General features: G+C 40.1%; 1 protein-coding gene across 1 annotated transcript in view; it reads right to left on the bottom strand.

The window, feature by feature from the left end:
• The window catches only part of MAN1A2 (mannosidase alpha class 1A member 2), a 143,926-nt gene extending 123,789 nt beyond the window's left edge, over window positions 1-20,137 (bottom strand). The window contains exon 1 of the mRNA XM_040230940.1: window positions 18,487-20,137. Within this exon, the coding sequence (XP_040086874.1) occupies window positions 18,487-18,788 (302 nt within the window). The 5' untranslated portion in view covers window positions 18,789-20,137. The remainder of the gene's footprint in view (window positions 1-18,486) is intronic.
• Window positions 20,138-21,691: the final 1,554 nt, after the last annotated feature.

The following is a 21,691-nucleotide window of genomic DNA, read 5'->3' on the forward strand; positions in this document are numbered from 1 at the left end:
GCGACTGAACAAGTGAGCCTAAAAAAAGTGTCCACCACCATCCCCTTTGTATCAGGGCGGAAATCAGACACTGAAGAGACCAGCAAACAGAAGAAGTTAAAACAGAGGGAACTGCCTTGGAAGTGACAGGTGCATTAGTACCGACTACATAGGAAGGGGCCTATAGATCTTGAGAAATATAAGCCGGACCAAGGAACTATCCGAAAATGAACTGACCCCACAATACCCACAACAACACCAGAGAAAGTTCTAGATATATTTTTACTATTTTTTACAATCATTCTTTTTTTTTTTAATTTAAAAAAAAATTTAAGTCCTCTATTACTCCTTTAATTTTCACTTTTATAACCTACTATTACTTTGCAAAAAAAAAAGACTTTTTTAAAAGCAAACTTCATATATATATATTTTATAATTTTTGTGACCTTGTTTTTTTTTCGTTCTTTTTTTTTCTTCTTTTAATATTGTATTTTTGAAATTCCAAACTCTACTCTAGATTTTTAATCTTTGCTTTTTGGTATTTGTTATCAATTTTGTATCTTTAAGAACCCAATCTTCAGTACCCATTTTTACTTGGGAGCAAGATTACTGGCTTGACTGCTCTCTCCCCCTTTGGACTCTCCTTTTTATCCACCAGGTCGCCTCTATCTCCTCCCTACCCTTTCTCTTCTCTACCCAACTCTGTGAATTTCTTTTTTTCCAGACGGTGGAGAACACTTAGGGAACTGATTACTGGCTGGATCTGTCTCTCTCCTTTTGATTCCCCCCTTTTATCCTCCTGGCCACCTCTGTCTCCTTCCTCCCTCTTCTCTTCCCTGTATAACTCCGTGAACATCTCTGAGCAGTCCAGTTGTGGAGTACACATAAGGAAGTGATTACTGGCTAGCTTGCTCTCTTCTCTATTGATTCCACCTTATCTCATTCGGGTCACCTCTAACTTCCTCCTCCCTCTTCTCTTCTCCATGTACCTCTATGAACCTCTCTGGGTATCCCTCACTGTGGAGAAACTTTTCATCTTTAACCTAGATGTTTTTATCAATGGTGCTGTATAGAAGGAGAAGTGTTGAGACTAGTGTAAAAATAAGACTGAAAACCAGAAGCAGTAGGCTTAAGTCCAAACCCTGAGAACACCAGAAAACTCCTGACACCAGGGACATTAATTGACAGGAACTCATCAAACCCTCCATACCTACACTGAAACCAAGCACCACCCAAGGGCCAACAAGTTCCAGAGCAAGACATACATAAGCAAATTCTTCAGCAACACAAGAACACAACGCCTGAGCTCCAATATACAGGCTGCCGAAAGTTACTCCAAAATGACTGACATCTCATAACTAATTACTGGACACTTCATTGCACTCCAGAGAGAAGAAATCCAGCTCCATCCACCAGAACACCGACACAAGCTTCCCTAACCAAGAAACCTTTACAAGCCACCTGTACAACCCCACCCACAGCAAGGAAACTTCACAATAAAGAGAACTCCACAAACTGCCAGAATACCAAAAGGCAACCACAAACACAGCAATATAAACAAGATGAAGAGACAGAGGAATACCCAGCAGGTAAAGGAACAGGATAAATGCCCACCAAACCAAACAAAAGAGGAAGAGATAAGTCGCTCAGTCGTGTCCGACTCTTGGCGACCCCGTGGACTGTAACCTACTAGGTTTCTCCGTCCATGGGATTCTCCAGGCAAGAATACTGGAGTGGATTGCCATTTCCTTCTCCAGGGGATCTTCCCGACCCAGGGATCGAACCAGATCTCCCACATTGGAGGCAGACGCTTTAACCCCTGAGCCACCAGGGAAGCCCGAATCTACCTAATAAAGAATTCCAAATAATGATAGTGAAAATGACCCAAAATCTTGAAAATGGAATCACAGATAAACAGCCTGGAGACAAGGATTGAGAAGATGCAAGAAAGGTTTAACAAGGACCTAGAAGAAATAAAAGAGAGTCAATATATAATGAATAATGCAATAAATGAGATCAAAAACACTCTGGAGGCAACAAATAGTAGAATAACAGGAGGCAGAAGATAGGATTAGTGAAGTAGAAGATAGAATGGTAGAAATAAACAAATCAGAGAGGCAAAAAGAAAAACGAATTAAAAGAAATGAGGACAACCTCAGAGACCTCCAGGACAGTGTTAAATGCCCCAACATTTGAATCCTAGGAGTCCCAGAAGAAGACAAAAAGAAAGACCATGAGAAAATACTTGAGGAAATAATAGTTGAAAACCTCCCTAAAATGGGGAAGGAAATAATCACCCAAGTCCAAGAAAACCACAGAGTCCCAAACAGGATAAACCCAAGGTGAAACACCCCAAGACACATATTAATCAAATCAACAAAGATCAAATACAATGAACAAATATTAAAAGCAGCAAGGGAAAAACAACAAATAACACACAAGGGGATTCCCATAAGGATAACAGCTGATCTTTCAATAGAAACTCTTCAAGCCAGGAGGGAATGGCAAGACATAAAGTGATGAAAGAAAATAACCTACAGCCCAGATTACTGTACCCAGCAAGGATCTCATTCAAATATGAGGGAGAAATCAAAAGCTTTACAGACAAGCAAAAGCTGAGAGAATTCAACACCACCAAACCAGCTCTCCAATAAATGCTAAAGAATATTCTCTAGACAAGAAACACAAAAAGGGCGCATAAACTCGAACCCAAAACAATAAAGTAAATGGCAATGGGATCATACTTATCAATAATTACCTTAAACGTAAATGGATTGAATGCCCCAACCAAAAGAGAAAGACTGGCTGAATGGATACAAAAACAAGACCCCTATATATGTTGTCTACAAGAGACCCACCTCAAAACAGGGGACACATACAGACTGAAAGTGAAGGGCTGGAAAAAAATATTCCATGCAAACAGAGACCAAAAGAAAGCAGGAGTAACAATACTCATATCAGATAAAACAGACCTTAAAACAAAGGCTGTGAAGAGAGACAAAGAAGGACACTACATAATGGTCAAAGAATCAATCCAAGAAGAAGGTATAACAATTATAAATATATATGCACCCAACATAGGAGCACCGCAATATGTAAGACAAATGCTAACAAGCATGAAAGGGGAAATTAACAATAACACAATAATAGTGGGAGACTTTAATACCCCACTCACACCTATGGATAGATCAACTAAACAGAAAATTAACAAGGAAACACAAACTTTAAATGATACAATAGACCAGTTAGACCTAATTGATATCTGTAGGACATTTCACTCCAAAACAATGAATTTCACCTTTTTCTCAAGCACACACAGCACCTTCTCCAGGATAGATCACATCCTGGGCCATAAATCTAGCCTTGGTAAATTCAAAAAAATTGAAATCATTCCAAGCATCTTTTCTGACCATAATGCAGTAAGATTAGATCTCAATTACAGGAAAAAAACTATTACAAATTCCACCATATGGAGGCTGAACAACACGCTGCTGAATACCCAACAAATCACAGAAGAAATCAAAAAAGAAACCAAAATATGCATAGAAACGAATGAAAATGAATACACAACCCAAAACCTGTGGGACACTGTAACAGCAGCGCTAAGGGGAAAGTTCATAGCAATACAAGCATACCTCAACAAACAAGAAAAAAGTCAAATAAATAACTTAACTCTACACCCAAAGCAACTAGAAAAGGAAGAAATGGAGAACACCAGGGTTAGTAGAAGGAAAGAAATCTTAAAAATTAGGGCAGAAATAAATGCAAACGAAACAAAAGAGACCACAGCAAAACTCAACAAAGCCAAAAGCTGGTTCTTGGAAAGGATAAATAAAACTGACAACCATTAGCCAGACTCATCAAGAAACAAAGGGAGAAAAATCAAATCAATAAAATTAGAAATGAAAATTGAGAGATCACAACAGACAACACAGAAATACAAAGGATCATAAGAGACTATTATCAGCAATTATATGCCAATAAAATGGACAACTTGGAAGAAATGGACAAATTCTTAGAAAAGTACAATTTCCAAAACTGAACCAGGAAGAAATAGAAAATCTTAACAGACCCATCACAAGCACGGAAATTGAAACTGTCATCAGAAATCTTCCAGCAAACAAAAGCCCAGGTCCAGACGGCTTCACAGCTGAATTCTGCCAAAAATTTAGAGAAGAGCTAACACCTATCCTACTCAAACTCTTCCAAAAAATTGCAGAGGAAGGTAAACTTCCAAACTCATTCTATGAGGCCACCATCACCCTAATGCCAAAACCTGACAAAGATGCCACACACACAAAAAAAACTACAGGCCAATATCACTGATGAACATAGATGCAAAAATCCTTAACAAAATTCTAGCAATCAGAATCCAACAACACATTAAAAAGATCATACACCATGACCAAGTGGGCTTTATCCCAGGGATGCAAGGATTCTTCAATATCCGCAAATCAATCAATGTAATACACCGCATTAACAAATTGAAAAATAAAAACCATATGATTATCTCAATAGATGCAGAGAATGCCTTTGACAAAATTCAACATCCATTTATGATAAAAACTCTCCAGAAAGCAAGAATAGAAGGAACATACCTTAACATAATAAAAGCTATATATGACAAACCCACAGCAAACATTATCCTCAATGGTGAAAAATTGAAAGCATTTCCCCTAAAATCAGGAACAAGACAAGGGTGCCCACTCTCACCGCTACTATTCAACATAGTTTTGGAAGTTTTGGCCACAGAGAGCAGAAAAAGAAATAAAAGGAATCCAAGTTGGAAAGAAGAAGTAAAACTCTCACTGCAGATGACATGATCCTCTACATAGAAAACCCTAAAGACTCCACCAGAAAATTACTAGAGCTAATCAATGAATATAGTAAAGTTGCAAGATACAAAATCAACACACAGAAATCCCTTGCATTCCTATACACTAATAATGAGAAAACAGAAAGAGAAATTAAGGAAACAATTCCATTCACCATTGCAATGAAAAGAATAAAATACTTAAGAATGTATCTACCTAAAGAAACTAAAGACCTATATATAGAAAACTATAAAACACTGGTGAAAGAAAGCAAAGAAGACACTAATAGATGGAGAAATATACCATGTTCATGGATTGGGAGAATCAATATAGTGAAAATGAGTATACCACCCAAAGCAGTATATAGATTCAATGCAATCCCTATCAAGCTACCAATGGTATTTTTCACAGAGCTAAAACAAATAATTTCACAATTTGTATGGAAATACAAAAAACCTTGAATAGCCAAAGCAATTTTGAGAAAGAAGAATGGAACTGGCGGAATCAACCTGACTGACTTCAGGCTCTACTACAATGCCACAGTCATCAAGACAGTATGGTACTGGCACAAAGACATAAATATAGATCAATGGAACAAAATAGAAAGCCCAGAGATAAATCCATGCACCTATGGACACCTTATCTTTGACAAAGGAGGCAAGAATATACAATGGAGAAAAGACAATCTCTTTAACAAGTGGTGCTGGGAAAATTGGTGAACCACTTGTAAAAGAATGAAACTAGAACACTTTCTAACATCATACACAAAAATAAACTCAAAATGGATTAAAGATCTAAATGTAAGACCAGAAACTATAAAACTCCTAGAGGAGAACATAGGCAAAACACTCTCCGACATACATCACAGCAGGATCCTCTATGACCCACCTCCCAGAATGTTGGAAATAAAAGCAAAAATAAACAAATGGGACCTAATTAAACTTAAAAGCTTCTGCACAACAAAGGAAACTATAAGCAAGGTGAAAGACAGCCTTCCAAATGGGAGAAAATAATAGCAAATGAGGCAACTGACAAACAACTAATCTCCAAAATATACAAGCAACTCCTGCAGCTCAATTCCAGAAAAATAAACCACCCAATCAAAAAATGGGCCAAAGAACTAAATGGACATTTCTCCAAAGAAGACATACAGATGGCTAACAAACACATGAAAAGATGCTCAACATCACTCATTATCAGAGAAATGCAAATCAAAACCACAATGAGGTACCATTTCACGCCAGTCAGAATGGCTGCGATCCAAAAGTCTACAAGCAATACATGCTGGAGAGGGTGTGGAGAAAAGGGAACCCTCTTACACTGTTGGTGGGAATGCAAACTAGTACAGCCACTATGGAGAACAGTGTGGAGATTCCTTAAAAAACTGGAAATAAAACTGCCTTATGACCCAGCAATCCCACTGCTGGGCATACGCACCGAGGAAACCAGAATTGAAAGAGACACGTTTACCCCAGTGTTCATCGCAGCACTGCTTAGAATAGCCAGGACATGGAAGCAACCTAGAGGTCCATCAGCAGACGAATGGATAAGAAAGCTGTGGTACATATACACAATGGAGTATTACCCAGCCATTAAAAAGAATACATTTGAATCAGTTCTAATGAGGTGGATGAAACTGGAACCTATTATACAGAGTGAAGCAAGCCAGAAAGAAAAATACCAATACAGTATACTAACGCATATATATGGAATTTAGAAAGATGGTAACGATAACCCTGTATGCGAGGCAGCAAAAGAGACACAGATGTATAGAACAGTCTTTTGGACTCTGAGGGAGAGGGCGAGGGTGGGATGATTTGGGACAATGGCATTGAAACATGTATAAGATCATATATGAAACGAATAGCCAGTCCAGGTTTGATGCATGATACTGGATGCTTGGGGCTGGTGCACTGAGACGACCCAGAGGGATAGTATGGGGAGGGAGGGGGGAGGGGGGTTCAGGATGGGGAACACGTGTACACCTGTGGTGGATTCATGTTGATGTATGGCAAAACCAATACAATATTGTAAAGTAATTAACCTCCAATTAAAATAAAGAAATTTATTTTTTCAAAAATAGACTGTATCTCAACATAATAAATGCTATTTATGACAAATTTAAATAGCATTTATTATGTTGAGATACATTCTCAACATTCTTAATATATTTATGACAAATCTAGACTTCCCTGGTAGCTCAGATGGTAAAGAATCTGCTTGCCATGCAGGAGACCTTGGTTTGATCCCTGGGTCAGGAAGATCCCCTGGAGAAGGAAATGGCAACTCACTCCAGTATTCTTGTCTGGAGAATTCCATGGATAGACCATGGGGCCACAAAGAGTCAGACATGACCGAGTTACTCTTTCTTCTATGACAAATCTACAGTTAATATTCAAGTGAAAAGCTGAAAGCCTTCCTGCTAAAATCCCAGGTAAAATAAAGATGCCCACTTCTAGTATCGGAAGTCCTAGTCATAGCAATCAGACAATAAAAACAAAGGTATCCCTTGGAAGAGAACAGGTAAAATTGTCATCATATGCAGATGAGATGATACTATATACAGAAAATCTTAAAGACTCAACAATAAAACTACTAGCACTAATAAATTCAGCAAGGGAACAGGATGCAACATTAATATATAGAAATCAGTTTCTTTAAACTAACAATGAAATATCAGAAAAGTAAAAAGCAATACCTTTTAAAATTGCATATATATATATATATACATATATATATATATATGCACTTAGGAATAAGCCTGACCAAACTGGAGAAAGATTTCTATGCTGAGAACTATAAAACACTGATAAAGGAAACTGAAGATGATTTAAAAAAATGGAAAACTATCCCATGCTTTTGGATTGGAAGAATTAGTACTGTTAAAATGGCCATACAACCCAAAGCAATCTACAGATTTAATACGGTCCCTATCAAATTATCCATGACTTTTTCATGGAACTAGAACAAAGAATCCTAAAATCTATATGGAACCATAGAAAACTCAGAATTACCAAGGCAATCCTGAGGAAAAAGAATAAAGCTGGAGTTATAAGTCTCCTAGACTTCCGACAATACTACAAAACTATAGCAATCAAAACAGTGTGGTATTGGAAATTTCCTGGCAGTGCAGTGGTTAGGACTCAGTGCTTTTACTGCCATGACAGGGTTCAATCCCTGGTTGGGGAACTAAGATCCCACATGCCAGGTGGTGTGGCCAAAAAGGTGGGAAAAAGCATGGTGTTGGCACAAAAAACAGACATATGGATCAATGGAACAAAATAGAAAGCCCAGAAATAAACCCACACACCTCTGGTCAATTAATTTTCCACAAAGGAGACAAGAAAATACAACAGAGATGATAGTCTCTTCAGGAAGCGATACTGGAAAAGATGTACAACTGCATGTAAATCAATGAAGTTTGAACACATCTTCACACCATACAAACTCAGAATGGCTTAAAGACTTAAACATAACACACAACACCATAAAACTCCTATAAAAGGACACAGGCAAAGCATTTTCTGACATAAATTGTACCAAAGTTTTCTTAAGTCAGTCTTCCAAGGTAATCGAAATAAAAGCAAAACCAAGTGGGACTCAATCAAACTAACAAACTTTTGCAGAGCAAAGGAAACCTTCAACAAAACAAAAAGACTACCTAATGACTAGGGAAAATTATTCGCATATGATGCAATGGACAAGGGCTTCAATCTCAAAATATACATATAACTCAGAGTCTAACAACCCAATCAAAAAATGGGTTGATGACCTAAACAGACATTTCTCCAAAAGACATACAGATGCCAACAGACATGAAAAAACGCTCAACATCACTAATTATTAGAGAAATGCAAATCAAAACTACAATGATGTACCACTTCAAACTGCTCAGAATGGCCATCATTTAAAAATCTACAAATAACAAATGTTGGAAAGAGAGAAAAGGGAAACTTCCTACCCTGTCAGTGGGTATGTAAACTGATGCAGCCATTATGAAGAACAGTTTGGACGTTCCTTAAAAAACTAGAGGGGCCGTATGATTCAGCAACCCCATTCCTAGGCATATATGAAACTCCAACTTGAAAAGATACACGCACCCCTATGTTCACAACAACACTGTTTACAACAGCCAAACATGGAACCAACCTAAACTGTCCATCAAAAGATGAATGGATAAAAAAGATGTGGTATATTTACATAGTGGAGTATTCAGTTCAGTTCAGTTGCTCAGTCGTGTCCGACTCTTTGCGACCCCATGAATTGCAGCACGCCAGGCCTCCCTGTCCATCACCAACTCCCGGAGTTCACTCAGACTCACGTCCATCGAGTCAGTGATGCCATCCAGCCCTCTCATCCTCTGTCGTCCCCTTCTCCTCCTGCCCCTAATTGATGCTTTTGAACTGTGGTGTTGGAGAAGACTCTTGAAAGTCCCTTGGACTGCAAGGAGATCCAACCCGTCCATTCTGAAGGAGATTAGCCCTGGGATTTCTTTGGAAGGAATGATGCTAAAGCTGAAACTCCAGTACTTTGGCCACGTCATGCAAAGAGTTGACTCATTGGAAAAGTGGAGTATTACCAAACCATAAAATACAGAGTGAAATAATGCCATTTGCAGCAAGATGGATGGACCTAGAGATTATCTTACCAAGTGAAGGAAGTCAGAAAAAGAAAGATATGATATCACTTATATGTGGAATCTAAAATATGATACAAATGAACTTATACAACAAGCAGACTCACAGACATGGAAAACAAACTTACCGTTACCAAAGGGGAAAGTAGGTGAGGAAGGGATAAATTAGAAGTTTGGGATTAGCAGATACAAACTACTATATATATAAAACAGATAAACAAAATGGCCCTACTGTCTAGCACAGGGACCTATGTTCAATATACTGTAATAAACCATAGTAGAAAAGAATATATAAAAAACTGAATCACTTTGCTGTACACCAGAAACACAACACTGTAAATCAACTACAATTCAATTTTTTAAATATATATATACTTCCATTAAGAGTCAAATGAACATTAAGCATTGGAGAGACAAAAATAATTAAAAGACAATCATCTGTTCACAAGGAACCCATGTTCTGTTGGGAGCAACAAGTAAGCAAATGACTGTAAATATGCAATCAAGACAATATATGAGAAAGATAAAAGTACATGGGAAAAAGACTACCCAAAGGCAGGAAAAGTAAAGGAATAAATTTGTCTGTGAAAGTGAAAGTCACTCATTCTTGGGTATTGGCAATCTCAGATGTTAATGGGTAAATTAATATTAACCAAAAAGCTATAGATCAGAGAGCACTATTACAAAATAAGATTAAATGCAAATCAAAGTAATTCAAGCACAGATTTATAATACTAAATAATGATGACAAAATCTAATCTTAGACTACCTATTAAATAAGCTACATAAGACTATGTAAATATTCATAATATGGAAGGAATATTCTGAGATTGTATGTTTGATTCATTAGTAAGAAAAATCAAAAGAAATATTAATAAATAAGAGTAAACATTTTATAACCCTGAAACACTTGTTATAAAACCCAAAAGAAATTTTGGAATGATCATTACAGCTTAAAGCAAATAAACTATATTTGAACAAATTTTATTTCCTTAAAACATTTAACTTCATCTAATAAATAATGCTTACTTATTAACATTCAACTTCTGGGGCACTGCACAGCAACCAATTTCTAGTACATGCTGACCAACATGAAAATCAGGACTTACACCTTGGCATTCTGCATTTTAATCATACCATTCTAGTTCTTTTTTCATTTCTCAGAAAAATGAAAAACATACTGATTTTATAGCAGTGATTTTATAATGTAAAAGCAAAGTCACTGTCACTTTGCTTAAGATCAAAATTAGACTCTAAATAAGAGTACACAAATGTCATCTGGTAAGCAGCCCCAAAATAGTCTCTTCCAAATTACTATTAATACTTATGAAAGATGTAGAAAAGAATAAAACTCAAGCTATCAAAGAAATAAGAGCCATTATGTCAGAATCTGGAAGAATTCTTCAGTAACTTATAACCATATCTTACTCATTAAACAAAAAATGTCCAACTACACTACCCCAACTGTAACTTATCTCAGAGACCTAATCATAAAATGGGATAGAAACCTTCATGTCGTCAGAGCACGGTTCAACTTGCCTTCCCCACAGTATCTTCCCAATTCTTTCCTTATTATCTAACTAGCTAGGCTATATCAGAGAAGAACTCCTGGAGAATAGGGGAAGCAGAATGAAAACACTGTATTCTAGCTGGTAAGAGAACAAGAAGAATCTCAGTAGCTGTCTATGATGTCAACTGTACCCAAAATTGTAAAATCTACTCTAGTGCTACAAGTTGAGAGGACTAAAGATACTAGAACAGAATAAAAGAGACTGAAAGCTATATAAATCACTCTGTCCTCCAACTATGGAGCTCAAACAGGTATTCACTCAATATATAAGCAGATCCAAAAAAAAAAGCATCAAAGACATCTACACCACAGATTACTGATAAATGTCAGGTATAAACTGATCTTACCTTATTCACATCTGAGTAAAGGGAAGTGGGCCTTAGGAAGCATCACTACAAAGCTAGTGGAGGTGATGGAATTCTGAGCTACTTTAAATCCTAAGAGATGATGCTGGATGCTGTTGAAGTGCTACATTCAATATGCCAGCACATTTAGAAAAGTCAGCCACTGGCCACAGGACTGGGAAAGGTCAGAATTCATTGCAATCCCAAAGAAAGGCACTGCCAAAGAATGTTCAAATTACCGCACAATTGCATTCATCTCACACGCTAGTAAAGTAATGCTCAAAATTATCCAAGCCAGGGTTCAACAGTACGTGAACCATGAACTTCCACATGTTCAAGCTAGAATTAGGAAAGACAGAAGAACCAGAGATCAAATTGCCAACATCTGTTGGATCACAGAAAAACCAAGAGAATTCCAGAAGAACATCTACTTCTGCTTCATTGACTATGCTAAAGCCTTTGACTGTGTGGATCACAACAAACTGGAAAATTCTTCAAGAGATGGGAATACCAGACCACCTGACCTGCCTCCTGAGAAACCCGTATGCTCCTCAAGAAGCAACAGTTAGAACAGGACATGGAACAAAGGACTGGTTCCAAAGTGGGAAAAGAATATGTCAAGGCTATATATTGTCACCTTGCTTATTTAACGTATATGCAGAGTACATCATGTGAAATGCCAGGCTGGATAAAGCAGAAGCTGGAATTAAGACTGCTGAGAGAAATATCAATAACCTTAGATATGCAGATATGCCACCCCTTATGACAGAAAGCAAAGAGGAACTAAAGAGCCTCTTGATGAAAGTGAAAGAGGAAAATGAAAAAGCTGGCTTATAACTCAACAATTAAAAAATGAAGATCATGGCACCCAGTCCCATCATTTCATGGCAAATACATGGGGAAACAATGGAAACAGTGACAGACTATTTTCTTGGGCTCCAAAATCACTGCAGATGGTGACTGCAGCCATGAAATTAAAAGACCTTTGCTCCTTGAAAGCAAAGCTATGTCAAACCTAGACAGCATATTAAAAAGCAGAGACATTACTTTGCCAACAAAGGTCCAACAGTCAAAGCTAAAGTTTTTCCAGTAGTCACGTATGGATGTGAGAGTTGGACCATGAAGAAGGTGAACGCTGAAGAATTGCTGCTTTTGAACTGCAGTGTTGGAGAAGATTCTTTAGAGTCCCTTGGACTGCAAGGAGATCCAACCAGTCAATCCTATAGAAAATCAGTCCTGAATACTCACTGGAAGGACTGATGCTGAAGCTCCAATACTTTGGCCACCTGATGTGAAGAGCCGATTCATTAGAGAAGACCCTAATGCTGGGAAAGACTGAAGAAGGCAGAAGGAGACAAGATGGTTGGATGGCATCACCGACTCAATGGACATAAGTCTGAGCAAGATCAGGGATTTGGTGATGGACAGGGAAGCCTGGCGTGCTGCAGTCCACGGGGTCGCATAGAGTCAGACACAACTGAGTGACCGAACAACAGCCAAAAAACGGGGAAGTAGGAAAAATAACAAGACAATTAGGGAAATATATTACAAGGAAAAACCCAGCGGACTTACAGGATAAAATAAATGTGCAACCTCTCTAAAACAGAAGCAGTAAACTCTAAATAAAGAACAGGATGCAGGGAGAGGAGGCATGGGAGACGAGATGAGGAAAGGTAATAAGAAAGCTACACTCATAATGGTGAGATATAAAATCTCTACTCCTGCATCAGAAAAGTGAATCAAGCCAAAAATACAAACATAACATGAAAAACTTGAGGAACTCTCACTACAGCATGCTACAATCTGGACTAGCCGTATGTCACGTTCAAAAGCCACATGACACTAGTGACTACGATATTGTCCAACACAGGTTTAAAGTGACGCTAGTGCAATGTCACACAGATAGTTAGTAAAACCAAGATGCAACTTTAAGTCCTTCTGACTCCAGATCTTTCCTTTTGAGCAAACTATCAGAAGTTAACATACACTCAACCCCAAGAATTCAATTTATACTTGCAAAATTTTGGCTGGAGGATGAAATTTATTGGTAGTTCAAATAAATTATTAATGCCAACATATAAAACAAGTCAGTGTCAAAAGTGAAAATTAGTAAGTAAAATTCTTAGATAGGTCTGTTATGTACACAAATTATGAACATGATACTTTATGTATATCCGTGTATATTTATAATATTTCATGTATACTAGAACCAGTAGCTAAATGTTTTGGTTACTTTAAAATCACAGATGCTAAACATGACTAAAATCACAGATGCTAAACATGTATCATGAACATCAAATGATACATTCTGTGTCATTATCATCTGGAAAGTATATGTTGTTTGAAAACTCTGTATTATTTATGAACCATTTAATGGGAGGGAACACATAGGTTTTCTCTGGAAAACACTTTATCTTAAATTCATGTAATATCAATTACATAAAGTGTTAGTTAAATGTAGTGTATATTTCTTAGCAATCCATAACCATGTCACTTAGAAACAGTTATGCGAGACTATCTCCTCCTCCTCTAGACTCCATATTCAACCAACCACCAATTTCCATGTAACTTAACAGTTTGAATGTCTCTTGAATCAAGTACTTTTCTCCATTAATTTCTCTCCTCCACTTTCACCACTGTGGTCTAAGCCAATATTCTCTGTGATATATGCTCTCCTAACTGATTTCCTCCTGTTCCCCTCCAACCCAGTGTTTACACTGCAACCAAAGTGATTGTTTATACTGTTTAAATACTAAATGATTATGACAGTTCCTCGCTTCAAAGAAACCTCTTCAATGACTTCCCACAGTACTTAACATCAAAATACTTGACTAAAAACTCTACAGAATTCTGCCTAGGGATTCCAAACTCAACAACAACCAGGTTAAATATTGATTCATTAAATTTACTTATCTGGCAACTTAACTGTGGCACAAAATGTGGAACCAATGCCCCTCTAGAGGGAGCAGCAGCTGCCTGGATCCAGCTGAGCACTGCCATCTGAAAATACAGACTTGGATGTTGCTCTATCCTCTACTTTTTCAAGAGAAGTTCGAAATCCAGACTTTGTGTAAAATTTCCCTCATATGTCAATGCTGGCAACTCATTCAAACTTTTCAAACAACAAGGAAGCCGAATATGACTCCTCACCTAGACTCTTCACCTAGCCCCACACCACTAATCTCTATATGAGCCATACTAGCCACACAGAGTATTTCTCAGATCCTCAACAATGCTGAAACCAACCACGATCCTGCACAGCCCTCCAGGGCACAAAACCCTTTTCTGTGTCCCATTCCTTGTTTGTAGGAAAAAGGCTTTCCACTTCCATGACCTTTCCTAAGTCCACAGGGCAGATTCAGTTACTAACCAGGGAAGTGAGGGAACAGCAGAAAGAAACAACACAGCAGTGATCAGGGAGGTGCCTAACAATATAACACATATCTCCCAGTTCTGACAGGAACTAGGGCCTCCATCCAGGTGGAAGACAGTATCTTCAGGCTGAACACAACCATGTTCTGGCTCCAGCGCTAACTGGTTGGAATCAGAAGGCTGATGACAGGTTCCTAGGACACCACCCTGTTACCTCACCACCAACAGATTAAGAGGAAGTCACACACCCTGCAGCCCTCTCTTGAGAACTTTTGCCTATAAGAACTCTTCCCTGAAAATTACCGGGCAGTTTGAGTCTTTGGAGCATGAGTTGTCGCATCTTCTTTGCTTGGCCCTTGCAGTAAACTTTTCTCCACTCCAAACTCTTAACGTTTGTTCGGCTTCACTGTGCATCAGGCACATGAACTTGGGTTCGACAGTAATACTACTTAGGGCTTTCACACATGGCATATTCTCTGCTTTGATCTTTTTTTCCCCACAACTCTACCTGACTTAGCAATCTCCTACTTGTAAGCTTCTGAACAGTTGTTTCCTCAAAAAGCCTTCCCTGTTCCCACTGCCTGTCCCCCACTCCACAGGCTAACTCACGTCATTATGTGCTCTTGACAACACTAAATGTATCTTGTAACACTCATCACATCCCCAAAATAAACTTGTTCATTTAATGTCTGTCATCCCTTCCCACCCCTCCCCCTAGGTGGGAAGTGCCATAAAAGCAGGGCCCAATACACAGCAGACATGCGATACACATTTATTGCTAAATAATTTGATGATAAAATAGTCCTTTAGATAATAAGGTTCTGGGGCACCTTTAAAAACTAATCAGCACTCAACTTTTCAGAAACATGTACAATATTTAAAGGTACATGTAAGTAGACTCAGAATTAAAATACTCAAAATAATTATTAATAATAATTGTTAATATTTACTGAGCATTTACTAAATGCTAGGAACTACACTGAGCACTCTGCATGCACTATATCTCGTTCAATATAACAATCTGTAATCCAGAGGAAGCAACTAAGACACAGAATTTTAAAATCTGTTCCAAATCACATATCTAATCAATGACAAAGTAGGGTATGAATCCATGCAGTCTGACTCCAGATAAACACCAAACTACTACACTAAACTAAGTAATTAAGAAAAGCCAATTCAACAAGTATCCGTTAAATACTGTGAATAAGAAATAATGGCCAAGATTTATTTTTCATTACTTCTCCATTAAAGTAAGGCTCCTCATCCCTCTATCCTACACTCTTCTCCACACACACAAAATTAAGATAAATCATTTGTATTTTCTCAACTAAGAAAGATGATCCTATGACCACATCCAAAATAGGCATGAACTTAGTACCATATGTATCTGTTAAAATGACATCTTCCTGAATTACTTTTAAATATGTTAATGTTAATTCAGAAAGACAGCATTTTAACAGATAGAGGATGAGATGGTTGGATGGCATCATCAACTCAATGGACATGAGTTTGAGCAAACTGTGGGAGACAGTGAAGGACAGAAAAGCCTGGTGCTGTAGTCCATGGAGTGGCAAAAAGTTAGACACAACCAAGTCACTGAACAACAACAGTAATGTTTATACATTAATGTTTCATATTTTACATTGAAATCTGATTATTTGAATGATATATTATTTGGAATGTATTTAGTTGCTCAAATTAGAAAAATTACTTATAACTATACACTGTTTTCAGATATGGTGACAATCAATATAAAAATAAACTGATTTACCACATAAAATATGCTCAGAGATAATAAACGGCAATCCACTCCAGTACTATTGCCTAGAAAATCCCATGGACAGAGGAGCCTGGCAGGCTGCAGTCTATGGGGTCGCAAAGAGTCGGACACGACTGAATGTCTTCACTCAAGACCTGAACTCTTCCGATTTGTGCTTTCCAAAACTCAAGAACCAAACAGATTTGTGTCTCACAAAAATGATTTGTCGTCCAGACTCTTACTACCCAAAACCTAAGATATGGCTCACTCGCCATACCTTGTTAAGAGAATTCAATAACCAATCTCACACTGCAAACTCAGAAATCCAACAGTTTTGTACAACAAAACAAAAAGCATATGTATTCTAGGGCTATATAAATTTAAGAGTTCTTGTTTTAAGAGATTTAAATAGATTTTTTTAAATGTGGAAAAAATGCACATATTGCACATATATGTATTTTCATTCAAATTTGAAATTTAAACTCCACTTAACAGAATTTTTCTATGTGAACATTTTTAAACTAGAATGTGCCACATTTCTTAACTTTTAAACCAATTTAAAATATAAAGGAAACTATTAAGTATATGACAAATAAGTATAAGAGAGTTAAATAATGTTAATTTGTGGCTTCAAAGAACTCTGAAGTCAGTCTTAGCATCTTTTTAAAAAAAAAATACTTATCATTATAAATACCATGGGAAATAAGGTTTTCAAGGAAAGCAGTACTTTCAGTGTTAATTTTTCAGCAATGTATTTCCCAGATCACATCAGATTTTTCTCAAATCACAAACAGCAAAGGAGAAAATAAAAGAAACAAATGAAAAGAGTACAAAAGTTGAAGATGATGGCAAAAATTTCAAATTAATTTGGTTACAGACGAATGGTATGAAATAATTTTAGAAGTAACTACTCCATAAGGTTCAGCCAAAAAGTCAAAGAAACAGCAAGCAAAGAACTAGATTGAGAAACAGGAAAAATCAGCTCTCATTACAACAGTCCATATTCCTAAAGTATTTAACTTTGGATAACGTTAGAACACAAGGTTTTTCAAAAACTTTGTGCTTGAGGAAAAGTTAAAATTAACATCAGTTGAGAACAGAATATAAGCCTTTTTTTTTTAAAACATACTCAAAAATTAAATTAAGAAATACAGCAAAAGGGAGAAAGATGGAGCACGGGAAAAAAGAACAAAGCAAAACTGTAGGTTTGAAGAAAGCAAACTACTTTCCCAGATTCTTCTTTTGATATAATAAAAGATTTAAAGAGCGCTAGAGCTCCCATTTTATCCTAATTTGGATACATTCTTCCAAGAGCTCACTTCAGATTTAGTGACTGCAAAGAATGTGAACCCTTTAATTAAGCAAATTTCAAGAGTTACTTGACACACACTACCTTCCACATGGGGGAAGAAAAAAAGGTCAGAACAAAATTATATTTAAAAACATAACCAAATCTTGTCTACAAGACTCACAAAGTGAGTGACCTAAGATTCAGTGAGATCTTTAACTTAACTGATTGCACACAGAGCACCAAAATACATCTACTGTGCCTGTCCTACTAAAATGCTTAAGCTTCACTACTGAGGTTAACTACCAGCCAGAGAACGAGGGCCCTTTGAGAGACAACAAATCCATAGAATGTCAGGATTCCATGGATCTATTTCACAGGGTGGCACAATGACACAAAGCAACACCTTCTTAATAAATGAAGGCATGGCCTATTTCACTATTTCTTCAAGTTAAGTTTTCATACCTCCAATCCCAACTGTACACATTAGACCCAACATCCCTGAACACAAATGTTCCTCCTACATAAAAGGAAGGAGCTGGACGTTGGATGGGGCTCTGGAGTCCTTCCAGTTTGTGGTTCTCTATTTAGTTGTGAAATCACAATTCAGCTCTCACAACTCAGGGAAAGTTACATTTTACTGCCAAAAAATAACAGATCTGATGCAATAAACCATACCTCGCTCTGCCAAACGTTAATACCAGAACTTCTGAAATAAACAAACCTGTGTCTATGCTCATCTGGTCCATGGATCAGGAAGATTCCAGGGTGCTTCGCCCCTTTGCCGGCATCTACATGAGGAATTAACACATCTTCCAAACCCAAATCAAAGCGTTTGTGTTTTGAAGAGTCTGGAAGAAAGAAGAATGCCCCAAAACACAGGGTGATGAAGGCACTTAGAATAAGGAGGAGGATAAACTTCTCAGAAAGTCTCAACGTAGCCCTGTGATGCGGGAAGGAAGGCGGCCCCAGGTTCAGCGGTGGTATCCTTCGTCCAGAGAGGGGTAGCAGCGCTGGGGTAGTCATCGTTTAAGCTCTTGGGCAAAATACTTCATAAAGTTCTCATCTTATATCAAACGTACGATACATTGAACAGTCTTCGGAACCTTGGCAAAAATGGGGAAATTCGATTTTTCTCCTCTTAAAGGACTGTTGTGCTTTTCAATAGGGTACCTCTTTCATGCTCATTCAATTACATGCAGAAACGCGTGTCGCCCCAAAACGATCACTAGTTTAAGTCCTGTGTTATTTTCTTTTGCCATCTGGCTTTCGGTACCTCACCGGGGTGATTACAAGTCTCCTCTTCATTCCCAAGGGTAGATCGGCCAAGCAACACCGCAGAAAGGATGCAAGGTGGGCTCTTCCATTCCTGCACCTCAGGGAGATGCTCCAGCGTGGTCTCCCGCCCCAAAAGGGTGACTGACGTGATCCCAGAGTTGTAGCAGATTCACTTGGGCTCCTCTGATGCTTCGATTGGAGAATTTCTTAATCTCAGTGGTTGAAAAACAAGGGGCTCTTCGGAAGTCGGCCAACCGAGAGGAGGGGTCTCCCGCCTCAGCGCGAAGGCAAAAGAGCGACGCTGGGTGAAAAGCAGGAAAGAGGGCTCCTACGCCCGCGCCTCCCGACCCTGTCCCCCGGCTCCGAGGGCAGGCGCCGACGCTGCCCCCTCGACAGTCGGCGCGAAGGGCATTCGGGTCCAAAATACCTGCGCCCTCGCAGCCGCGGCCGCTGTTGCTACCGCTCGGGTCTGTCAGAGAGCGGAACTTCCTCCTCCGCGGCCTCTGAGAAGCCCCGGCGTGTGCTGGGGGAGGGGAGGTGCGTCGGCCGCCCCCGCCCGGCTCCTCCTCCTCTCGGCGGCCGGTTAAGTTAACCCCGGCGCCGACTCCCCGAGAGAGGCCGCCGCTGACCCCGCCGCACCCGGGCCCGGCGACCGAGCCTCCGCAGCCCGGAGGCGTAAGAAGCAGCCGAGCCGCGGCCCTCAGGTCCGAGAGCCCGGGGCAGGCGCCTGCTCATTCCTCCTTCAGCCCGGGGGCGGCGGCGGCGGCCCCGGGCGCGCGGCAGCAGCCGCGCCTCAGGCGGGCAGAGGTCAGTTCCGTCTCCTTCCTCCCCGACCGCCAGCCGCCGTGGGGGCCTCCGCCGCGCAGCCTCGGGTCGTTCGCAGCTGCTCTCTCTGGCGGTGGCGGCGGCTGCGGAAGAGGCAGCGCGTCCACGCGGTGCGGGGCTGCGGCCCGGTCCTCGCCCTGTGGCACTCTAGGCCCCGAGGGCGCGGAGCAACCGGGGGCCTTCACGGTTGGGCACACGCCTGAGAGGAGCCGGCGTGTGGGGGTGGGACGGATGGCGCGGGCCGGCCTTCGGCCCGGACTCGCGAGTGGGCGTCCCCGGGCGGCGGAGTGTGAGGTGCGCGCGCACGCTCCCGGCCCCGCCGCCGCCCCTCCCCCGCCCCGCCCGGCCCGCGCTCCGGCCTCGCGCCGCTGCGGGCTCCAGCGCCGCCCTCCCGCCAGCCGCCGGCGCACCCCTCGGAAGCGTCCTGCCGCCGCCGTCTGGGCGCTTAGTGGGAGAAGGTTTCCCGTCCGCGTTTCAGTGATCACTTCACCCGTGCCGGGCTTTGCCATCGTCACTCGTGGGACTGACCTAGTGCTTGGGGCGGGGGTGGGGAGTGTTCAGGTCACCAAGACTTCGCTGCAATCAAGTTGCTGGGACTCAAAGATCTGATGGCCAAGGTTAACGTTTAATCTTGCTCTGTGGAAATCATGTCTTCAATTGTGGACCGTTGACCCCTTAGGGCTAAAGACTGGGTCTCCAACTTCTTTGCAGCCCCTATGCACGTCGTTGAGCACCCGAGGCTCGAGTCATCTCTGTTGAGCATCAACCAAGTGCCTGGCTCTGTGTTTAAAATGGCGACCTTTCGTTTAGGTGTCCTGGTTGAGGAGTCTCCAGCAGCGGTCCATATGACCCCACAGGACAGCAGCCTCGTCGTCGTTCAGTTTCTGGAAGACATTCTCCCATCACCTTCACACCCCTCACCACCACCGCTCCTACAAAAGAGATAAGAAGTATGAACGAGGAGGTGCTAGAACCCCAAAAGACAACAATATTGCTTAAACTAAGGCTGAAAAGCAACCTGAGTTGATTTCTGTTCCATAGTGTTAAGAACCAGGTTGTGATTGGTGATGGTGGTTTAGTCGCTAAGTCGTGTCCGACTTGGCGACCCCGTGGGCTGTAGCCTGCCAGGCTTCTCTGTACATGAGATTCTCCAGGCAAGGATACTGGAGTGGGCTGCCATTTCCTTCTCCAGGGGGTTCTTCCCGACCCAGGAATTGAACCCGGGTCACCTGCATTGCAGGCGGATTCTTTACCAACTGAGCTATGAGGGAAGCCCCCATGTTGTGATTAAGAACAAAAAATTTCTGATACACAAATACCCTTACTTCCAACTTTGAGATTGTGTTTGATATTAAAATGTCATTCTCTCTACACATCCTTAGTGATAACTGGGAATTGGAAAGGAGCCCGTTAAGTGGCAGGAACAAAAGGTCAGCCTTAGCTAAAAATCAAACAAAAAATCCTCATTCATTGGCACAATTCAAAGTACATTCCAGTCTGCACTATTTCCAGAAGTTCTGCATATCTAACTACCTACCATATGACAAAAGAAGTCATTGTCATTGATTCACCAAATGAAACAAAGACATAAAAATGTTATGTGCCACCTCTCACCCATTCAGGCTGGCAGCCCAATCCAAAGTGAGATTTGTGTTGGACACTTGTGAAAAGTAGATGTAAGAAATTCCCTGCCTTCCCAATGTGTCTTTATAAAGTATGTCAATTTTAAGAATAAGTTTCTAATGCTGAGCCTCTCTAAGCCAAAGGAAAAGAAACACTTGGTTTTCCAACAGTTGAGGTTATTACTTTCCATGGAAAGATCCGGG

The sequence above is a fragment of the Oryx dammah genome, unplaced genomic scaffold (genome assembly GCF_014754425.2).
Source record: "Oryx dammah isolate SB20612 unplaced genomic scaffold, SCBI_Odam_1.1 HiC_scaffold_28, whole genome shotgun sequence".
Taxonomy (NCBI): domain Eukaryota; kingdom Metazoa; phylum Chordata; class Mammalia; order Artiodactyla; family Bovidae; genus Oryx; species Oryx dammah.